Source organism: Vigna unguiculata, chromosome 9 (assembly GCF_004118075.2).
Source record: "Vigna unguiculata cultivar IT97K-499-35 chromosome 9, ASM411807v1, whole genome shotgun sequence".
In the NCBI taxonomy this organism is placed as follows: Eukaryota; Viridiplantae; Streptophyta; class Magnoliopsida; order Fabales; family Fabaceae; genus Vigna; species Vigna unguiculata.
In genome coordinates, this window is record NC_040287.1 from 30,269,706 (window position 1) to 30,288,389 (window position 18,684).

At 32.6% G+C, this 18,684-nt stretch overlaps 1 protein-coding gene and 1 long non-coding RNA gene across 2 annotated transcripts; one reads left to right on the plus strand and one right to left on the minus strand.

The window, feature by feature from the left end:
* Window positions 1-14,461: 14,461 nt before the first annotated feature.
* Window positions 14,462-17,292, plus strand: LOC114163170. Its single transcript, XM_028047306.1, has 6 exons — window positions 14,462-15,367; window positions 15,623-15,785; window positions 15,876-16,052; window positions 16,140-16,223; window positions 16,348-16,429; window positions 16,559-17,292. Exons 1-6 carry the CDS (start codon window positions 14,982-14,984, stop codon window positions 16,993-16,995), a joined length of 1,329 nt encoding a protein of 442 aa, XP_027903107.1. The 5' UTR covers window positions 14,462-14,981; the 3' UTR covers window positions 16,996-17,292.
* Window positions 17,293-17,780: 488 nt separating this feature from the next.
* Window positions 17,781-18,380, minus strand: LOC114163171. The gene is made up of 2 exons (XR_003599376.1): window positions 18,157-18,380; window positions 17,781-18,044 (listed from the first exon to the last, which is right to left on the minus strand). It is a non-coding gene; the product is annotated as an uncharacterized LOC114163171 (long non-coding RNA).
* Window positions 18,381-18,684: the final 304 nt, after the last annotated feature.

Here is an 18,684-nt window from a genome sequence, read left to right on the forward strand (position 1 = left end):
TCTCGCCCAAGCTAAAGGTCCTCGTCCAGGCGAAAGGGGTCCTTTCGCTCAGGCGACCCCTCCTCGCCTAGGCGAGAGCGCGACAGTGGCCACTGCAAGGTTCCAGCGGGTTCTCGCTCAGGCGACAGCGTCTCGCATAAGCGAGACTGCGCCTTGCTCAAAAATAAAAGCCAGTCGCCTAGGCGACAACACGAGCTGGAACCCAGGGTGAGTCTCTGCTATTCTCGCTTAGGCGAGGTCACTCGCTTGGGTGAGATTAGCAGGTTCTGCACCTATTGATACATGCACTACCATGTCAACCAAGCATACATACGGGTTTAAAATAGATTCACGAACCAGACTATAAATGAGCAGAATAACCTAAGAGCACAAAGTTTCTAGTTTCTCTTACCTTTTTGGGGTACTAACACAGAGAATGGTAAACCAAGCAAGACCAAACGAGATTCTGGAGCAACCTACAGAACTGAGAACGAACACTCATGGAGATGAGAATGGGTATTAAGGGAAACCTACAATAAAACCGAAGTTTTTAACTAGAAAAGAGGAAGGATGAAGTTAAAGCTCAACTTACCTGAGAGCATTAAACAGAGAAGCTTAGCTGGAAACGAAAGAACTTATGCCCTAGCAGAGCTCTAACTCAAGGTTCAGAGGTGTGTGAGGGAGGGAGACAGTCTCTGAAAAATGGCACAAGAGAGGGAGTGAGCTGCAAGAGTGACAAAGGGCTCCCTATAAGGCTGGCCTTGGGCCTGCGAAAGGTCAGGCCCAAACACAAAGAGCTGAAAAGAAATGGGGCTTACAATTAACATTATTTAAATAAATAAATAATTTAAATAAATAAATAAGTTAATTAGAACGAAATATTTTTTTATTTGTTTTTAAACTTTTAAATGTTAATATAATCTTCTTAAACTTTTAAATTACTAATTACTATTAGTGATTATTATTTACGAAATAGTTATCTATTATTTTTACCAAATTAATTTAATATATAAATATATTAATATATAAGTATACTAATATTAATGTATTAATATAAATATAAATATATGTTTTCAATATCAGACGTTAATCTAATTCTACGATTAAGAATTTGGAATTTGTATTTATTATGGTAACATGTCCCTTATGTTGTGAATGACTACTTGGCCAAACGTGTCTTTTCCATTACCTTACCCAGGTTTTATGGTGTAGGAAATCTTCTCCAAAGATTTCATCTCCTAAGGTTTCATTTTTCTCCAAAGATGCAAGTTCATCCCATGGAGAACTTTGGAAGTACAGCTAAACGAAAGAGCAAAGCCTCATTCCACATCATGCACTTCAGTAATGAGGTAAGTAAATAGTGATTCAATCTCAATGCACTTGAAAAGGATTGCATGCAATATATATTTTTCCATCTTTTTTAAAAATCATTTCCGAATGATCTCGAAATGTCTTTTTTTTTTTTTTAAAGATGAAGTCAGAAATCTATTTTCTTTGATCAAATAGTTATAAAAGGTTGATTTTCGGTCTGACTATGTATTGATGAAAAAATATTGTAGAATTTCGATCTTTTGTAAATGCGTTTATTGAAGAATTAGATACTATATGCTATTTGGAGGACAGCAAAGGCAACATGCACATTGTGACTTATAATTGATGATACTGTTAACTTATTGGTATGTAAGTAGTTGCATATCTTGAAAATATTTGTGTTAAGAAATATGTATGAAAATTTAGAGGTGTAAAATACATAAGATATATGCTAAAATTAAAAAAAAAAACTTTAATTTATATACTAATTTACAAGAAAAGGAGAGACAAGGCTCTATGTAGACCTTCTAAGATATCTTATTAGTATTGTGTTGATTATCATATTAAGAGCTGACTTTAATTACAATTCAACCCTATAAAATAGGTTTATAAGGTGAGATTTATTCCGTGTACTATAAATTCATTTTATCTTTAGTCGATATGAGATCTCCCACACACCATCTTCATGTCGAGACATATACATCTCGAGCGTTGGATTACACATTAATGGGTGATCCGATAACGGGTGATACGATAGGCCCAACAAATTACACATTACATTAGGATAGACTCAAACTCCAGGCTTTGATATCAAGTTAAGAAGTGAACATTAAGACTAATTCAATCCTACAAAATCAACTTGTAAAGTGATGTTTGCACCTACTTATAAATTTGTCTTATCTTTAGTCGATATGAGATCTCCAACAATTTTATTTGAAAGTTATCAATGAGAATGATGATTATTTAGGTGATAATTTACTTATACGACATAAAATGTGGAATGGAGCATGGAACCATCAATTAAAGGAAATTATGTTTCATAAATATCCAAATAAAATAGATAAAGATATGATATGTGAGAAATTAACGAAGGTTGTTTCACAATTATTTGTATATATCAAGTATTAGACGTGGGCATGCTTCTTGTGAACTAATATATAAGTGGATATATTCAAATTTTGAGAATTAGGTGTTAGCACATGATACATGTATTTAATATTTATCTTCTAAAAATTATTGAGTTATGTATCGTCCATGGTACAAGTAGTCCTTCTTTGACCAGGCAAGAAAGTTGGCCCTTAGTTGAACATATAACGACTAACCAAGCCCAAAGAATCTCTGACAAACAAAAAGTCGAACAAGGAGGGTATTGGGACTAGAGGTGTCAATTTGATTCCTAGTCCATAGGCTAGCCCTGATCCACTCTTCATAAAGCCCCCTTTTAGGGGGGGCCCAAATGAGGGGGCCAAAAAAAGCCCTAGCCCCAACACCCTCTCTAGTGGGTTAAGGCCATGGCTAAGGTGGGTTAGGCCCCCCAAATAATACTACATTAAGTCAGAGTCAAAGATCAAGACGGCCGACTCGAACGGGTCCGAAGACCCAGACATGCCCGACGAGCCAAACATGTATGATCACCCGGACAAGTCTGAAGCCCAAGACGAGTATGACAACCCGGATAGGCCCGAAGACCCGAACTAGCCCAACAAATTGGACAAGTCTGAAAACCTAGATGTGTCTTATGACCTAGACGGACCTAACAACTCATATAAGCACAATGACTCAGATGATCCTGACGATCCGAACAACCTCAACACTTCGGTCGGGCCCAATGACACGGATAAGCCCGAAAACTCGAACAGACACGATGACTCGAACGAGCACGATGATCTGGACGAGCACGACAACCCAGATGGGCCTAAGGATCAGGACAAGCCCGAAGACCCAGACAAGCACGATGATTTGGATGGGCCAGACGACCCCAACGACCCCAATAGGACTGACTACCTAGACAGGCTCGATAATCCAAACGGGTCTGACGAAACTGATCCAACGATCTAGACGAACCCGACAATAAGGACAAGCCCGACTATTCGGACGAGCCCAATGGTTTGGATGGGCCCGTCCAAGTCATTTGACACGTCAAGTTCGTTGGTCCCGTCCGACTTGTTGGGACCATTTGGTCGTCGTACTCATCTTAGTCATCAAGCCTGTTTGGTTTGTCGGGTCCGTCCGAGTTGACGGGCCCATCCGTGTCGTTATGTTTGTCTGGGTCGTTGGGCCCGACCATACGAGCCCATCCAGGTCATTTCCCCCATCAAGTTCCTTGTGCTTGTCCGGACCTTCTGACCTGTCCGACTCGTTGGGTCCGTTCTGGTCGTCGGACTCGTCTTGGTCTTCGGGCCTGTTTGGTTCGTCGGGCCTATCTGAGTCGTCATGTTTGTCTGGGTCGTTGGGTCCGTCTGGTTTGTCTGGCCCGTTTGGGTGGTGGAGGTCGTTCAGGTCATCAAGCTTGTCTGGTTCATTTGGCTCGTCCAAATCGTCAAACCTGTTCGAATCATCGGGCCCATCTGGGTCGTCGGGCCCGCCCGTGCCTTCATGTATGTTCAGGTCGTTTGGCCCGTCCAGATCATCAAACCAAGTCGGATAGTCAGGCACGGTCGGATCCTCGGACCAATTCGGATCGTCTGGCCCGTTTGGGTCGTTGGACCCGTTCGAGTCGTCGGACTCGTTCAAGTCGTCCGAATCGTTCGAGTCGTTGGACCTGTTTGGGTCGTCGAGCCCATCCATGTCGTTGAGCCCATCCATGTCGTCGTGCTTGTCAGGGTCGTTGGGCAGGTTTGAGTCGTTGGGCCTATTCAAGTCGTCGTGCTTGTCCGGGTGTTTGGGTTCGTCCCACAGATAATAATATATTTTTCATTTTGAAGATGAAAGCCAATGGGTTAGCCCTGACCCACAGGGCTTTTGTGGAGTTTTTGGTCCTATGGACTTCTTTGATGGGAGCTTTTTTTTATGTGAGTTTTTTTGGCTCTAACGCACATGGGTCAAGGCCAAGCCCTGTGGGCTGGGCCAAATTGACACCTCTAATTGGGACCTTGTCGAAGGTTATGGACTGACTTCAAAAAACAATAAACTGAACAAGGAGAGGGTGTTGGGCCAACCTCAAGCCCGATAACAAACTATATACCCTTGAGGACACATTGTAAACTGACTCCTTGTAATGTTAACTTTCTTCCCAGGAGCCACATTTCTACTTGTAACAAGAATCTACTAACTCTCGAATTTCAAGAAAAGGTGGAAACATGAAATATAAACTCACATTTTTTACTTATAAATATAAAGGTTCACCCAAAGAGAGAGGACAAACTTCTTTTTGGCTGATATTTCACTTAGAAGTTAAAGTCAAAACTTACTTATTGATCTTAATTAACTATCTAACTTAGTTGTGAAAACAAGTTATATGTCAGATTTGTTCATAACTCATAAGAATTTCAAATGGAGTTTAGGATAAAAGAATGAAAATTAAACCATAATTGTATTATTAGACAAATTATAGTTTAGAATTTGTAAAACGAAATATATTATTTATTTTTACTCAAATTAAAGTGAAAATTAAACCGTAATTGTATTATTACACAAATTATAGTTTATAATTTGTAAAACGAAATATATTATTTAATTTTACTCAAATTGAAAGTCTTTCCAATTTTGAATCATATACTAATTTGCCATTTTTAAGTATTTACTATGCATTTATAATAATAATGTTATACATTGATCGTTGTTGATATGGGAATTAGCACACAATAATATATATATATATATATATATATATTTATTTATTTATTTATTTATTTATTTATTGCATATACACCAATAAGATTTGAGTTTTGCCATAAGAGATAACTTCCCTTTAGTTTGAAACAAAGTTCTTCTTCCTCTAAAGGGTAATACATTTTTTTTTAAAAAAAAAAGGTTTTTTTAGATAAAATTCCAATTAAGGCTAATCGGAATAAGAGGAATCGTGCAAGGAAGTAATTATTTAGTGTGTAATCCTTATTATGAGAAACTATTCATTACTTTTTATTATTATGTTATGTGAAAGATACTACAAATGCATGATATGGAATAAATATATATTCGGATGTGCAGCTAACAATTTTTTTGTACTGTCTTTAACGTAATTATTTTGTTGACATACATTTCAATTGAAAAATCAAGAATGCATTGAAAACAGAAGTATTTGGTTTTAACACTAAGATTGAATTGTGACTAGGTTTTGCACTTGATGCCCTAACCTTAGTTTTCCACGTTCTCATTATTAGACATTTAGACTAACACAAGTATGTTTCATATCCTAAGTTTGGTTATGGTATTGTTAGAACTTTTTTAGTCCATAGTATTGTTGAGGACTTCACCACTAAACTACGCGTACTGTTCTGTGACTTCATACTTCCTATAGCGGATATATATACTTTTTTTTTTACTCTATTAAAAAAACTAAATATATATTGATGACTAGGGATGTGAATCAAATGAATAGGATATGGGTAGTAGCTTTCCCGTATCTTTATTTGCTGGATAAATATTCGCCTCATATTTATATCCGTGTAGATATCTATTGTGCGGGTATCCGTATATTTTTTAATATTCACAGATATTCATGGTTACCCACAGATATTTACAGAAGAAAATTTTAATATTTAATAAAAAAATTTAATCATAAATTGAAATAAAAATACAATACATAATCTTTATAAATTTCAAAAAAAGTGAAAATAACTCATTTAAATAATGTTAAATGACAGTTTACAAATATATGAAGATTTTTTAAAACCAAATGATAAAAAATAACTCGTTCAAAATCAATGGGTTAATGTTTTAATATTTTTTTTAATTTAAATTAGAGTATAGCTGGTATAGATATCCACGAGTACGGATATTATGATACCTGTACCCATCCCGTTAACATGTGAGTATAAAAAATATTCGTACCCTTTATCCGCGAATATCCATTTTCAAAATTCATTTTTTACCTGTTGTGAATTTTATCTATGAAGATTCGCGAATACTAATTTTTTTTACATCCCTATCGGTGACTTGTTATGGTATACAAAATTGGAATATAGACCTATATTTTTTTATACAATTAGTATAAAAAACAATTTTATGGTAATTTTATATCATTACTTAGGTTTTCAATGTTTTGTATATTTCCTCTCTTGTTTGCCTCGTTGCATAAAAGAAGTTATTTACTCTTTTAGATGCTCTTGAAGTCTTGCTTCATGCTGGTTATATTTGATTTAAAATTCATATTGTAATCTTTATTTTAATTATTTATCCATTGATTTTTTTTATGGTCTAAAGTTTTTTTTTCTGTGCATAATTAATTAAATATATTGTTACAGAATTATTTATACGAAATAAATTACTTTTTGTATAGGTTTTTTCTTGACGTAATAAGTTTGATTATTGTCATTTGGATTTATATAATTCTAGATGCAATATAATAAATAGAATAAATATCATTTAACCGACACAAAAAATTTCGTGCACAAGACTAAATATTACTTCCTTTATCTACTACTTTCTGAAATATATTATAGACTAGTATTGTCGCTGATGTTTCTTTCCTTGTGCATATAGTTAATTTATTATTTTATTTATTGCCTTTGTAATTAAAAAAAAAACATAGAAAAGTAGAAGGATTTGAAAGGTAAACAAAAACATCACTCAAGGAGAAACTAATTAATATATAAAATACAACATTATAGCTTTTTTTTTTCATATTGAGAGAGATTATAACCGTTGACAAACGAAATCTTGTAACATGTGTGTTTGTTTTTGGGATAATTAATGGGAAAGGGAGGAATATAGTTACAAATACACATGTCAAAGTGAGTGAGTCCAACCCGATAAACCAAAAATTTTACAACTTGACTTAACCCATCATGGGTTGGTAGGTTAAGTGGGTTGACTCATCAACTCACATAAAAAAAATATTTATTTATTTTTAAGTATTTAAATATTTGAATATTTTTTTAAGCAATCCATAAGATGACAATCATAGTAAATTAAAAAACTAATGGTTTCATCATACTCACCGTTAATATATGATGAATTGTTTCTAAGAAAGTGTCAATATAGTCCAAGAAAACATGACTTACACAATTTTTGCCATGTTATTTAACAAAATATAAATGAAAAAAATTACACATTTGGTCATGCTAATTTAGAAAAAAATATTTATAAGACGGTTGTTTGAGTAATTTATTATAAAGATAATAATTAAATATTAAAGGATCAATGTATATAACTTGACAATCAAATTAATTAAAGAATCAAACTATTCAAATATTATTGAGCAATATTCTAGCATTTAAATACATGAAATTGTGAACCTATATAATTAGGAATAGTATATAATTATAAAAAAATGTTGGTGGGTTAAGTAGATTAACTCACCTTCAACTCGGCTCAAACCCATTTAACCTGTGGGTTAAGTGAGCCGGGTTGAGTTCAACCCACTTTTGAAAAAATTTAATTTTTTTCAACCTAATCCGACCCGAATCCGTGAAAAACCGAGTTGGCTTACGTGTTGAAATTCTTGTTGACATCTCTAATCATAAATTTTCATCATGTTTGCACCTTTTGTTTTTAATTCATTATACTTTTCTTTTGGTTAAAGATAACCATATACTTTTATATTTTCTTTTCTTACATTACTACACAGAGGAAAAAAGTTTTAGATCTTTATTCTTTTCTTTTCTTTCGTAATTTTTACTAAAACATTTAAAAATAATATATTTTACAATTTTTTTTCTTTTTTCCATTATTATGCAATGCTTTCTAGTAAAGTTTTGTAGCATCCCATTTTAATAGCTTAATACTAATAAAATAAAACACTTCATCATAATATTCAAAACAGGTAATTTAGTGTATAAAGTATATACAGTCTTACAAAAGGTAACACTATAAAAAAATAGCATTTATACACTCAAACTAAATCAACAAGCTTTATACAAAAATTAACCACTACTAAAGCTCATTGAGACCTTCCACTCTAAGTGATGGTTCCTCATCTTCTAAGGGGTGCCTCTCAACCTGCAATTTCATTTGCTCCCACCAAATAGGTGATAATCACAAAAGAAAGAGATGAACAACGCAATAAAACACAAAGCACACAAAAGGATAAGCTAGTGTACAGAAAAAGTTATTCTAAAATACTAAATCTTATCAATTTCACACCAACATAGATAAAATAGATATGTATATGCACACAAATTAGTTGACATTAAACTCAATCATCTAGATACATGTCATTGACATATAATTCACTAGAGGTGTACACATATGATGATTCCTAGACTCTATAGAGTGTAGCCTCAAGAGTTTAGCACCCAACTACACATAAGGTTAATCCCTTTAACATGTAGAACCCAAATAAATCCAAAGGTTAGGATCTCCTACCACTACAAAGAAAAAAAAAAATATTTTGTAGGGGTTATTTTGCGGAGGTTATAAAAACCCTCACAAATAAACATGATTTAGGATGATTCAAAGGAGTTCTTTAAAAGCTAATAATAGTGGGAATTTTGTGTTTTTTTAAAAGGTTTATGACCTCCATAAATTAGAATACATTTTTCCTTATTTCATTCACTCATTTCCTCCCAAAATTTTACGATTTCTAAAACATTTTCCCCCTAGAAAACCTAAAACATTTTCTCCCTAGAAAACCTAAGTGCGAGTTCTCTCATACCTAATTGTAATTCTAGCTCTTATTTCACTTGTCACTCTATCAAATTAGAAAATCTAAGCGGAGTTCCCTCATTCACTTTGTCATTTTGTCTGTCCACCCGTCACACCCTTCATCACACTCACTACATCATGCCTGATCAATAACTTTCTTTGTAGTGAGTCACTTGATTTTTCTTATATTAAATATCTCATTCTTTATTTTTATATTTTTACTTTTTTTCTCAAATAATAATTCTCAAATCTAGTCAATCTAAATTTGAGTTTGAATTTTGAAATTGTTGTAGAGCTCGTTATAATTCATACAATTATAATATTTTCGTTCGACTTCAAAAGTTTTATCCATTTTAATTTAAAGACTCTTATTGTACTTTAAAATTCATAATTTGTAAAATTATTTAACAATAATAGTAGTTTAATATAAGTTTTTATTTATATTTATAAATTTTGCTAAATACAAGCATACTTATAATAGATCCTAAACTCGCTAATTCATGATCACACTTTATGGACGGAAACCGTCCACTCCTTAATATCTATGGAATATATATATATATATATATATATATATATATATATATATATATATATTATTTCTCTTAATTTTATTTTTTTGATTTCTCCAATTAAAAGAGTACGCTAAAAAAATAATTGTAAACAAAAAAAATAGAAAATTAAGTTTGGGAATAATATGAGAGAAAATTACTTTTTTGGAGTGCAGAAAAGATACTTTTGTGATTCAGGTTCATCTTTGTATTGAAGTAACGTAGATGAGAAAAAAACAAAAACAGATTAGATATTTCAAATCCAAGACATGACAATTAACTTCTTACCGAACTAGTATAGTACCCATCTCGTTTCTGAAAACGTATTCAACAATTAGTTTTGTTAAGATTGCCGAGACCCTTTCCTCTTGTTCTTATTAAACAGATTGCAAACAATCGATGCATCAAGAAAGGGAAAATAGAGAGAAACAATTCATGAGTGCATTTTGGTCTGTGCAAGTCCTTCTTCTTTTCTTGTGAGCTAGAAAATGAATTGTACTTTTTTCTTTTTTCTGTGTAAGAGTGAAGTGTGTAGTAGAAAGTGCAAGGCCACCTTCTGTGTTCTGTCCCTGTCAATGTGGCAAACCATTTTTGTTTCTATCCATGTTCTGGTGGACACTGTTTTCGTCCTATGCTTTTGCTTTTTCTTTTTTCTTTTTTTATAATTTGCAAAATGTTTCTTCTTATCTTTGTTAGGCAAAGACAATAGCATTAATTATTCTAAACCTTCTCCATCTAACTTCGGATTAACCTATAATGGTGATTAGTGTTGCCCCACAGATAGTTAACTCACATAAAGACACCGGAAAGAATCATTTAATGATAATATTATCTAACGTAATGGAAACACAATCACTGTTACTATTATATGTTGCTGCAGATAATGCTGTCATCTCTTCATCGGTCTCTATTCAAAACAGTGTGGAGCATATGGTGCATGGTGGATAATATTTTTCTCCATTCTCATTATCAAACTCGAGTCTTTATTAGTGTCTCGTGGGTCTAAATTCGTGTTCCCATTCAGAAAAAAAATAAAAACAGTGTTTTTCAAAACCGTGTTTTTGATGACTTTTCACTCGCAAGACCAACCTATACAGTAGTTTATTACGGCACAGTTTGTGTAGTTGCAAACTACGTTGACTACATCTATAGTCAAATGATTAAGAACAATGGTAAAATGTTACCATATGATTTATTTTTATTATCACGTTGGTGTTGGGTTTAGATCTTATTTAGATGGGTGTTGTTGAATAATTTGAAATATTATTTGTTTAATTAAACTTGCATAATTTAACTTAAAAGTAAGAATAAGAATGTCTTGTTAAGATTTCCACATTCAAATCCCAATTATCAATGCATTAATTAATGTGATTAGTAAGGATAATTAATTCCATTGTCAACGATCCACTTTGGTCTCTTCAAACCTTCAATTAATGAAACTTAATTTTAGTTATATGTTGCTCCTATATATGGTCTTACTATGCCTCCTATTTAGAAAGCATAAATTAGACTTGACTATGCAATTTACCACTTCAATTCTAAGTATATCAGATTATATATATTGACCACGGAATTAATTAAACATTATTTGGATGTTGTTGGGAAGTGGATGGATCCTCTTAATTAATTTATTACTGAAGTTAAATATTTCTATTTGTAACTCTTAATTACTAAAACTATATATGTCAGAACCCAAAACATAATTCATTTATTGAATTAAATTTTTTACACGTAACTTCTATAACAAAAATCATGTTTAAATACGTTTTCGTATCTTATTTATGATAAAATTAGTTGTTGATTAAGAAATACTTAAGTTTGTTAATACAAGTATTAAAAAACTGATTTGATCAATTTTTCGTATCTTATTACTGTTTTTTTTTTTTGCACTAAATATAATTTTGTTAGCCAAAAACTGTCTCATATTTTTAAAAATTCAAAAACAAAATCGATTAAAAGACGAATGAGATTCAAAAGTCGTATTTTTCGTTAATAACCGATCAATAATATATAAGAGTCAAATTTAAACTATCTATTGAATAGTTAGTTTAGTTTAAGGGAACTCGTAGAAATCATGACAATACACAATTCTTTAGTCTTAAGCCGATTCAGTGTAAAAACTGTGTCAGATGTTTTAAAAATGTATAGAAATTATGAAGGCACAAAAATATAGATTAATTTTGATATTACAAAGGTATTACATAAATTAATTTTAAATTTTATTATACGTGTATTTAGTTTTAATTAATAAATATAATTGTGTACAAAGGTAAATGTAAATGAAAACTTTTGATATTACATAACACAGAAAAGTCTAATCACTGAAAATCGTTTTACATGAATTTCGTATACAACATGACCTGACTTTTATTTTGACTTTATCGTGTTATTATCTCTGTTCAACAAACGCTTTCAATTTATGTTATTTTATTCATTATTATTGTAAAAAAAATATTTCGCTATGTAATAAACATAATTTTAGATATAACTTTTTAACATGATTGTAATAAAAGTTGAAACTTTGTTATGGTGTAATTTATAATTGATTGACAGAAAAAAAATAATATAAATATTTTTCAACAATGGTTTTATATATTAGGTGAGTGATGTTAGATGATTAATAATTAATAATTAATAATTTAATGTAAAGAAATAAACACACCAACCACAGCTAGTCGGTGCCGCAACTGGAGTTGGTCTGTGTCAAGAAATTTGGTAAAGTGTCACTAAAAAGAAAGAAGTCAAGTGTAAAAAATGTGTATGTGGTTCAATTTAAAAAACTGAAAAGAAAAATCATGTGCAATTTAAAACTTCATTGATTATGATTTCAAATTTTGAAAATTAGTATTTAATTACGAATTTATATGTGTTGCATTTTATTTATAATATTAAACTTAACTGTAAACTTTAAATAGAATTATTTGAAATTTTATCATATTATTGTTATAAATACCACCCTAATTTTCTATTCACACCTTATAGTACAGTTATCTAATAATGAAAATTTATCGTATTCCTTCTATATATTTAACATAGTTTTTTCTCCAACGAATATAATTGGTATAAAAATATTTTGAAATATATTTTTAAGGAGTTATTTTTACAAAAGCAACTAATTACATCCCTAACGAACACATCTCTAAATTCTGAAATTGTTATCTCCAGTACCTAAAGTTCATTCCAATAATTGAATATTTCTTGTAAATTATAGGAAAAGCTTTTAAGAATGACACGTCGTTTTTTTTAATATTACGTGATAACATTATACTATACTCTAACAAATAGTATCTAAAATATTTCCTTGAAGTGTGACTAAAAATATAAATAATTGTCCAGTCTAATTCAGTTAGTTGTGTGGATAGTTTATTAATTACATGTTTAATCTCTACAAATAAAAATAATAATAATTAATTATTACTATTAGATGCGAAATGCATCAATAAAAAATAAATAAATCGGAATCCCAATTTATTAAAATCGATCAACTTCGTATTAATGAAAATTTATTCATTTCCGTTAGAAACCCAAACTTGTTGGCGTCTTTATTCCTATTAACATTTATAAAATTCAAGTGAAGAAGACTTAAAGAAATAAATCCAATTTAATAATGAAGTTATTAGGTAGTAATACAAATAAAAAAATTATGTTAGTTAACATGATAAAATATATTTATATAATATCTAAAGAGTGACCTATTATAAAGAAAAGTAAATCAAAATTATCCCTCCCTCATTCAAATATGTTATCTCTCTCATTCAATATATTGTCTGGGTAGTGAAATTTCCAAATAACAGAGAATTATCTCTCTTATTCAACCACAAATTGTATTTTGAGTAAGGAATTTTAACATATGAATAATCATAATGATTGCGTATTTAATGAGCGATAAACAAAAAAAAAGCGTATTTATATAAATTAGAAGGATATAATATATGAGTAGATATTAAAGCATTTTTTGCTACATAATTTTTTTTTTCAAAAACTAAAAATAAATAAAAATTAGTAATATAAATAAGAGTAGATTGGATTTGGTATACATGGAGAGTAAGAGAGGCATTAAATTTTCTGAACAGATGACTGTTACCAAATAAAAAAAGGAAAATGATATGTTAACAAAGTTTTTCTTACAAATTTTTTAACAAACTACTAATTTAGGTAAAAAAGTATTATTTTATTACTTTATTTTAGTTAAAAAAATAATAATATATTTTAATTCTATTTAAGGAAAGTTTGTCAAAATATTTTTGTCAAAAGATCATTTTCCATAAAAAAAACGATGACAGTTGGATACTACTATAATCAACGCATAAATATCATAAAATTAGTTATATTACCTACACACAAAGCTATGAGCATTTCAATGGTAAAATAAATAAAACTTTCTTTATTTATAGAGTAAAATGATTTGTAATAGACGTTATAAGAGGATAGAAGGCCATTTTGTCAAAGAAAATTGTCATATATAAAAATGTTTATACTTATTTTTAGCAAAGTAAAGATTCGCAAGGGATGTGTTGAATGCTACCTAAAGTATGTGCAGTCGAATGAAGTAAATGTTGTACATTTTATATTGATAAACATTTTGTATTTCAATGGAAAAAAAGAATATACTAATTAAGGAAGAAGGAGAAGTATTATGATGTTCACCCAGAGGTAAACCAAACCTAAAAAAGATTACATATGTGCCCAAAAGAACAGACCCATGTGAGGTAATAAGAAATGCAAGAAAAACGAGGTGCGCAACGTGAAAAACAAGGCCTATGAAAAACTCGGTAGTCTGGTCTTAAAAAACCACACCCTTGCTCGGTCCTTTCAAATAAATTCTTATATAGTATTTATTTATTTATCAGCCTCCAAATCAACCAACGAAGCAACAAACACCGTGAGTCAAATAGAGAAACAACGTTAGACTTCAAACCCCACGGTTTCTTTCGTTTCTACGTCACAGTGTCGAATAATTCACACGCATCACTCCTTCGCCACCATTCTTTTTTATGTGGTTATTTTGATTCCTTCCCCTTCACGTCCATTGGCTCCTCCAAACAAACACTTATCCCTTTTCGTCTTACACCGCCATTGCCCACATCACGCCACGGCGTCGTTTTGCACCAAACCCTCCTCCTCCTCCACCATTCCCGTCTCTATCCACACACCCTTATCGCCTCAAATCTTTTTTGTCCTTCTCCCCCTCTGATTTTTCGCCAAATTTCTCATCTTTTTGTTTCCTCTGCTTGATTTTTCTTCGCCACAAATATTCTTCTGCAGCTCCTTCTCCCAAACCCCCCTTTAACTCTTGCGAGGAGCTGAACAGAATTTGGGGGTTCTTTCAACTTGTTATTATTATATCATTCCCTCCTTTTTTTTTATTTTTTTTTCTCTTTCTTTCTCCTTGGTATGCCTCTGCCACAATCTTTGTGCGATATGTCGGAGAACCCTGCAACATTGGGGTTCTGTACACTTGTGGGAATGTTTTTTAGTCCTCTGTGGGTAGCATTTTTCGTTGGGGTCATTGTTGGATGGCTTTGGAAACCCAAATGGGCGAGGTTGGGTAAGGAAAAATTAACAACTTCTCTTGCCAAATCCTTAGATTTTGCCTCACCCTCCTCGGATTCTACTCCTTCCAAGTCTGTAGCTTCTCCCATTAGGAGTTCTTCTTCGTCTCCCTGCCTTAATTCCATTAAGATGCAACGACCAAACCAAGAATCTTTGGCCCTGAGGAAAGGAACGGATAAAAGAACTTCTTCTTCATCCTCTCCCGTGAAATTTTCAAGTTTCGTTAGGTATTTTTGGATTTATACATTATTCTTATGTTATTCTGATAACATAAACAGTTGTTGCACAAATACAGGGTCTTAATTAATTCATCCACTTTTTGTTGTTCTTATAATGAAATTGGGGAAAAAGATGGACACAAGAAATTTGGACATGTTGCTATGAATTTGTAACATGTTCTTGCAGACTGTTTTGTTGTGATTGACAAATTAAAATGTGGTGTTAGCATGCCGTTTTATTTATCACTTTGCTTTACCGTGCAGTTCACCCGAAACTACTGAAGAAACTCCTGATGCCGTGACAATAAAGGATTTACATCATCTGTGGTTGCTTGTGGAGGAGAAAGATGGAGGTCTCGCTTGGAATCAGATGATGGATCGTTCTACCCCTACTATGAGTTATAAAGCATGGCAAAGAGAACCAAAGGTATGCTATTTCCTTGGTAAAATCTTTTGGTCGTATTTGAATTACCTACTCTACTTGGTAGTTTTTAATATTGTTTTGTTTGCTTGTTAGGATGGTCCTCCTCAATACAGAAGCAGCACTATTTTTGAAGATGCTACCCCTGAGATGGTAAGGGACTTGTTTTGGGATGATGAATTCAGACCTAGATGGGACGACATGCTTGCAAGCTCCTCAACTATTGAAGAGTGTCCCACTACTGGTACCATGAAAGTACAGTGGATACGGAAGGTGCATAACAAGTTTCTCCTGATTTAAGTGTATTTAATTGTTCTCTTAGCTCAGTGTGCTAATGTGTGCTAATTATCTGTGAAACAGTTTCCCTTTTTCTGTAAGGACAGAGAATACATAATTGGTCGGCGAATATGGGAATCTGGAAGACATTACTATTGTGTGACTAAGGTATGAGAATAAAGCTCACCCTTTGTTCTGGAATATTTGAATATGTTGATCGATGGTGGATATTTTCCACTGTTTTTACAGTATTATGCTTAACTTCGTTTTGTTTTGTTTTTTGTTCTTTCAGGGTATAGATTGCCCTTCAATCCCTAGAAGAGACAAACCTAGACGTGTTGATGTGTACTACTCTAGTTGGTGCATTAGAGCAGGTGAAATTTGATACCCTTGTAATTGAATTACCCATGTAACTTGTACTTGTTCTTGTCTAACCCACCATTTAAAGTAGCTGTTTCGTCACTGCTAGAATTGTTGGGACTGATATGGTATTCTTTTAACAGTGGAATCAAAGAGAGGTACCGGTCAGTTAACTGCCTGTGAAGTCTTACTCTTCCATCATGAAGAAATGGGTATTCCATGGGAAATTGCAAAGCTTGGAGTAAGGAAAGGCATGTGGGGAACTGTTCAGAAGATTGAACCTGGTTTGAGAGCCTATCAAGAAACAAGAGCTTCTGGTGCTGCACTTTCTCATTCAGCCTTTATGGCTCAAGTCAACACAAAAATAAGTCCTGAAGACTTGCAAACAATTGGAGCCAATGATAATTCAGAAGAGGATCCAAGTGTTGCTTCTCCTGAGAAACCACAGGGCGTGAACATTCCCAAGATGCTAGTTATTGGTGGTGCTGTAGCTCTTGCTTGTAGTCTGGATAGGGGTCTAGTGACCAAGTATCTTTTATTTGGTGTTGCTAGAAGATTTGCTAATATAGGTAAAAGATAGTTAAAAATGGAGAAGGAAAGAATGCCTTAAATGGCATTCTTTTGGACGATGACTCTTGTATTATTGCTCAAAAAAATTAGAATTTAGAGGGCTCTTTTGTGGAGCAATTAAGTCATAGTTCCAAAATAATATCAAAGGAAACAAGACAATCCCGAGGTGATGGAGGGAGTGGGTGGCGATTTTTTTTTTCTTGGACTATGAGTAGTTCTCGTTGATCAAGATTCAGGACTGTGTAAGTTTGTGTAAACCCAGTACCAGTTAAAAAGGAAATAAAAAGAAAAAGTCTTTTTGTGGTTCCTTTATTCTCCAAGTCACTCCTCTAGTGTCATTCCTTTAACTGTTTGAGTTATCCACATCCACAATTACTGTAACGACAATAGTATAATAATCTTTATATCTGTAACATTTTCTAGATTCTATTTGCAGAGCTTGGAGCTAATAATGAGTATTTGGCTCTATCAGGCGACATCATCTTCTAACCACCGAGATACTAGTTGTGAAATGTTTTCACCTGACTACGTTTTTTTAAGTGTTTAACGTCTATGTCTAGTAATCTACGTTACCAAACAGCATAAAAAATGACCAAGTGGGATTCGTTATATCTAATTTGAAATAAATAATACTTATAAACTGCCTCAGTTTTAGAAATTTAAGAAGCTTTTATCGATTCAAGAAGAAAATAAAATAAGCTAGGGATGCTTTGGTCACGTATTAATTTATGCTCCATGTTTTCCTTTTCATTATATTTTAACTAGTGACATGTCAACGCTTCCTCTGTTTCAAACTTGCCAAAACCCAGTGAAGATGGAATTGATATGAAACAATAATGAAGTTGTTAGAAGGAAATCACATTATAACAAATATATCTACCATTCATTCTGCACAAGGTACAAACAGTTCCATCCCAAGCAAATTCAATTCATCACCAAGGTTTCGAAACAATCTAAACCATCAAACTGTGGTGCCAATTTCGGTGTTTGAAGGCTCTTTGCTCGTTCTTTCACTTCTGCTAGCATCTTTTGACTGGATAATGACCCTTGTTTGATTTCCTACAGACAAGAAATCTTGAACTTTAGCTATACAAAACATTGCATAGCCTTTCTTACCTTGACATACCCTTATGTTCTTCCTAAATAAAACAATAGATGCAACTTTTCTTACCTTGACGTCGTTTCTGCCTATGAAATAAAATCCAGCAGCAGCAGCAATAGCTGGCACAGTTGCAAAAATACTTCCCATGGCCATTATTCCCCTTGAAAGATTAATTTTTGAAATTGGAATGAACAACTAGTCTTTCAGCAAAATATAAGGCAGGGGTGGACCTAAAGAGAAAGAGAAGATCCCTTGGTGATGAAGAGAAGCAAACACTGATCTATAAAGATTGGAAAAGGATAAAGAGACAGTTAAGTAAGGTTTGCACTATCTTTAACTTTGTGAAAAGTAAACTTCAAATGGCGGGATCATGGGAATATTTAACACATGAAGATTTCCCTTATTCTATGTTTCTGCTGTAAAACACCTTTATTTTTTCCCCAGTCGTTAAGAAATTACATTATCCCTTGTTGTTTCATCAGAGTTTGTCACCTATTCCTCAAAGTAAATCCATGGCCTTGTATCCTAAAATTGACCACATCTGTAAAAAAGGGTTTTAAAGTTTTGAAATTTAATTGAAATTGTGAACTTTCTAGA

Coding starts and splice junctions, on each gene's coding strand:
- LOC114163170 (XM_028047306.1), top strand. CDS start 14,982: ATGCCTCTGCCACAATCTTTGTGCGATATGTCGGAGAACCCTGCAACA. Junction 15,786..15,875: donor CATGGCAAAGAGAACCAAAG/GTATGCTATTTC, acceptor TTTGCTTGTTAG/GATGGTCCTCCTCAATACAG. Junction 16,430..16,558: donor TAGTTGGTGCATTAGAGCAG/GTGAAATTTGAT, acceptor TTCTTTTAACAG/TGGAATCAAAGAGAGGTACC.